This window comes from Hydra vulgaris, chromosome 15, assembly GCF_038396675.1.
Source record: "Hydra vulgaris chromosome 15, alternate assembly HydraT2T_AEP".
NCBI lineage: Eukaryota > Metazoa > Cnidaria > Hydrozoa > Anthoathecata > Hydridae > Hydra > Hydra vulgaris.
Window position 1 is genome coordinate 43,584,371 of NC_088934.1, and position 5,630 is coordinate 43,590,000.

General features: G+C 29.3%; 1 protein-coding gene across 1 annotated transcript in view; it reads right to left on the bottom strand.

Annotated features, from left to right (window-relative positions):
• Positions 1 to 1,028: 1,028 nt before the first annotated feature.
• The window catches only part of LOC101240165 (hydroxylysine kinase), a 25,708-nt gene continuing 21,106 nt past the window's right edge, over positions 1,029 to 5,630 (bottom strand). The window contains exon 3 of the mRNA XM_065820264.1: positions 1,029 to 1,842. Coding sequence (XP_065676336.1) covers positions 1,225 to 1,842 — 618 coding nt within the window. The 3' untranslated portion in view covers positions 1,029 to 1,224. The remainder of the gene's footprint in view (positions 1,843 to 5,630) is intronic.

Consider the following 5,630-nt stretch of genomic DNA (forward strand, 5'->3'; position numbering starts at 1 on the left):
GTCCAGGCACTCCGGACGGGAATGAAAAAGTGTATTTTGGAGTTAGTGAAACCGCATTCAAACTTAGGTACGCTAACCATACAATATATTTTAATATCGAAATATATAAAAACAATACTGAATTATCTTAGGAAGTATGGAGGTTCAATTAACAAATCAGAACAGATATGTATGCATATATAGAGCCGACGGCCCACCTTAGTGTCGTCGGTTCTGAATATGCACACATATAATCTGTTCTGATTTGTTTTGGGGCCCCTTTCGTTTTTGATATTCAACAACAAGAATATAATGCGTATGCAAACTTCACGAAATTAAAACGCACAAGTATATGGCTTATGAAGTTGAACAAAAAAAAGTTATGCAAAGTCATGCACATTGGCAAAAAGAACCCTCTTACCATCTATACGATGACAGAAAATGGCGTTGAATACAGACTTGGCGAAACAAGAGTAAAACAACAGCTCGGCGAGCATGAGACATTAAACGGCACCATTAAGTCAACGTAACGACAGCAAAAGCACAAAACATACTTGGAACCGTCAAGTGTACCTTAACTAGTCTGAATATGGAAATAATCAAGTTTGCAATTCTTATATGAATCCTACTTTGAAAAACGCTATTGATATATTGGAAAACGTAAAAAAAAAGCGCATCTAAACTAAAGCCAAAATTCGAAAAAGTTAACTATCCAAAAGGAAATTGACCAAGTTGGAGACTATGCGTTTGTGTAGTGATCTTAAACAAATATACGAATTATTGACCAGCTATATTAATAAGGTTATATTCTTAACAGTAGAATAAACTGGGTCTCAAAAAGCGAAGCTACATATTACCTTTGAAAGTAAAATTACTAGTAAAATAGTTTCGAGAAACAAAAACGTTTTTGACATTTTATTTTTGTAATTCAAAAGATGTTTGAAATGATTGTTGATTTTAGGAATTGTACATCATCATAGCAACAATTACATCATCATAGCAACAGTTGAAATTATCAATTTCAATTCTCGACAAATAAAAAAATTATGTTCGTTATAAACTTGTATATATTAATTTTATAATTACGTACAAAAAAAAAAATTAAAACCTCTAATTAAACTTTATAAAAACAATTACTAATTTTTATTCTTGCAAGTTGAACAAATAAAAATTACTAGTATAAATGAGATCTGCTAACAAAGCTGATACAATATTAGTATCCTTAAAAGAAATCATAAAGAAAGTTTATGTTTTGTAAGGTTTTGTAACATTTTTGGTCAATTGACTCATAAATTCTTTTTCTCCCATATCAGAGAAATATTTTAATACATCCTTACCTTTCTCTGCATGAATTAACAAATATTCATTTCCGAGATCGATATAATTGTAATTATAATTACTCATACAGATTGATGCGCAAAACCTGACAAGAAATAGTGTGTATAATACTTTAAGCTCTGGTTTATTTAAAGTAATTAAAGAAGAATACCCACTAAAAATAGCCGCAATACTACTCATGCGATTTTTGTCGTCTGCACCAATTGAAAAATACATCAATGCTGTTGCAAGATCGACTACTCTATACGAGTAAAGTAATTCATCAAAATCGAGAACCCCGACCAATTGTTTATCGTTTTGTAATATATTTTGATCATTTAAATCAGTATGTATCCACTGCCTAGGTAGATTATGAATAATAGGCGATACATTATTTTCAAATAAACGCAAAACATCTTCACACAGTTTTTTTACAACTTCGTCTTTTATAAGAGTTATATATTCAGGTAAAACGTACGGAGCTTTCATAGTGTCCCATGCTTCTTTGCCAGTAATGATATCCTCACAAGAACTACAAATGTTTGGCTTAAAACCATAAGGAAATGAATTAAAATGAAATAAAACAAAACTTTAACAGATTTATATGTATATGTATATATATATATATATATATATATATATATATATATATATATATATATATATATATATATATATATATATATATATATATATATATATATATGTTTAAATATATATATGTTTAAATATATATATGTTTAAATATATATATGTGTGTGTATATATATACAGTCGTGTGACAATTTATTATGGGCACCTATGAATTTTGATCATTTTAAAGTTTAATCTTATTTTTTTCATATGAAGAGTAAAAATTCACTATTGAAAGTTAATCTTTCGTTTAAAATAAAGTTTTAACTCATAAAATCAGTGCCTTTTTTTTTTGCTACTGGCAACACTGTCACTTTTGACAGCCATTTTGTATGATGTCATCTTAATTATAATCTTTTTGCTGTACACTTGTTAAGTTTTATTACCAGAGTTTTGAATTCGTTTATTAGGTTATCGTCAAAATATTTATTTAAATCAGTAAAAATATCGTTTCTTGAATATTTCTTTTTATTTTAAAGTAAAAATAATTGTATTTGATTTGATATTTTTAAAGTTATGAGTACCAAAGCAAATTCTTAACTGCAGTACTGAAATGTGATATCTTATTTTAGTTATGGGGAAAAAAAAGGACTTGTTCCACAAAAAATTGCTGAAATCAGGGCACTTTTAATAAATACTAATCTTTCTCAATGAGAAATTGCCAGAAAATGTGGTATTTCGCGGGTTTCTGTACAAAATATATACACAAAAAATGGCTAATATTGAGAACTTGATACCAAAGAAAGTGTGGAAAGAAGAGAATCCTAACACCAAGCGATAAAAGAATACTTACCAAGATTGTTCTAGAAAATAGACAGGCCACCAACAATGAAATAACTAATAAGCTGGACCAATCCGGAGTCAAAATGTCAAAGAGAACAGTTCAACGATCTTGGTTACATTTTACGACATCCAGCTAAGAACTTAAACTGACGCCAAAAATGATGCAAAAAAGGCTGGAGTGGGCAAAAAAGTATAGGAATTTAACAGAAGAGGATTGGAAATTGGTAAAATTAATTTAGATGTATTTAAAATATCCAATTTCTTACATCAAACTTTAAATATTGACTTAACAATCCTTGTATAATATTTTAAGGTATGCTTTGGCGACGAGAGTACTTTCCAAACTTTAACAAAGAAGACTCATTAACTAAAAAGAAAAAAAGGGGAAAAATACTTATTGGACTGCATCATTCAAACTGTTAAACACCCAACCTCTGTGATGATCTAGTCAGTGATATGTGGAAGGGGAATGGGGAGGCTCTATATTGTAGAGGGAATAGTGAATCAGTTACAATATAAAAAAGTCCTGGAACAAAGATTGTTGCCACAATTGGCAGAATGGTTTAGTCCAGGTGAAAAAAAAACCTTCATGCAGGATGGGGCACCATGTCACACGGCTAAATCAGTTAAAAAATACTATCAGAACAAAATATTCTATTACTTGATTGGCCAGGAAACTCTCCTGATCCTAAATCCTATAGAAAATATTTGGGCGCTCCTAAAGAAGCAAATATCTAAAGAAAATATTACAATTAAAGTGTATTTAATAGAAAAAAATATTCACCATTGGAACCATAATAAAGAATATAAGGAAATGGCAGAAAAATGCATCAAAAGTTTGCCAAAAAGGGTTCTTGCAATTATAGAGGCAAAAGGAGAAATCACCAAATATTGATCTTGAATATATTTATAGTAAATATTTGAATAATAAAATTTATTAACAATTTGTTAAATGTTTTTTATTTGTCAAAAAAATACTCATTTCTTAAATAAAAATTACTTTTGAGTACATAAATCACAAAAAAATATTAAAATAATAGACTTTGAAACTTGAGAATGTAAAAAATTGTGGGTGGCCATAATAAATTGTCACACGACTGCATATATATATGTATATATATATATATATATATATATATATATATATATATATATATATATATATATATATATATATATATATATATATATGTGAGTGTGTATATATATATATATTGGCGTAATATACTAGCTCCCCCCCCCCCCAAATAAAACACTGAGGAGGGGTAGGGGGTGAACAATGCATTTAGCCCCCCAACTTTCGCGACCTTCCTACGCCACTGTGTGTGTGTGTGTGTGTGTGTGTGTGTGTGTGTGTGTGTGTGTGTGTGTGTGTGTGTGTGTGTGTGTGTGTGTGTGTGTGTGTGTGTGTGTGTGGGTGTGTGTATATACATATACAGAGCTAATATTCATCAATAAATTTTAAATTTCATAGTAAAATATTTTAGCTTTCAAAAATTATGACCATATAAAGTTTTAACCCCCCTCAATTTGAGGGGGTTATAAATTTTATATGGTCATTATTTTTGAACGCTGAAAGATAATACTATGAAACTTAAAATTTATCGATGAATATAAGTCTAGTTGAGAATAGTACAAAAAATATTTCATCAACTTGTTGCTCTGACGTTTGGGGCAGGGGGGGGCACAAAACTTGGGGCTTTTTTGTTCCCAGCCTCCAATCATCGCAATTTTTTGCAAAGCATTTTTAGTTGACATAAGTATAAACATATAAATGTTTGGCATTTGCTCCATGCCTGGAAGTTAGCTATCTCAAAGACCAAAAAAAGCTGGTTCCGGCTCTGACATATATACATATACATACATACATATATATATATATATATATATATATATATATATATATATATATATATATATATATATATATATATATATATATACAGGCCCTATCAGAGGGGGAGCCACATGGGCCGTATGGCCTAGGCCTCCGATTTTGTTAAGGCCTCACATTTTCAAAACACATTTGTTAAACACGAAAATAAATATCAAAGTAATTATTTTAATCTAATTATTCTAAACAATTTAACTTTAGATTAACTTAAAATAATAAACTAATTTCTTTTTCATAATTACACATTTCCAAACCTAAATTCGACATGATAAAGATTACGTCATGTAATGATGCAATTAACCCTCCGTCGGGTGCGCTTGATCAAATTGATACAATTCAATTACTTTTAATTCGTACGAGTTTTTAAGTTATGACTTAGTGTTCTGCTTTTTAGTAGCTTCATTTTTTCTTATATTTTTTAGTTGTACTTCATCAAACAAGATTAAATCAATTTGTTTTGAACTGTTTTTTATCATTTTATATAAAATTGACATATTGCGCTTTTGTACATTGCGTTTTGTACGTTACATTATGTAACTTTGAGAATAGTAATACTTTTTTGTTCTGGTAAATATTTTTTAATTTTTAAATATAATTCTATTTATAAATTTGTATAAGTTCGATTGATGTATAAATTTATTATATTTTCAAATTTCAATATTATTTCCAGAAACCATTAAAATGAAGAGAAAATTTGATAGTGGTGAAAGTAAAAGGCGGCGGAGAAAAGAATTGGCCGAAGAAGCATGCACCAACTCAAAGAAAATATATTCGTTTTTAAAAAAATCACAAAACACAGTTCGAATTGAACAAGCAAACCAAACTCAAAGTGTGAGTGACAATGGTAACATTGAAAATATAGTTGTTTCAATTGCAGAAGACCCAATTTTGGACCAACAATTAGCAGGAAATTTAAATATTATAAACGAGGAACGGGTTGAAACCGAAATCTCATTATAGGAAAATGCAGGTGAAAATAAAATTTGAGATATGGAAACAGAGATAACTGATCCGATTCATCAAG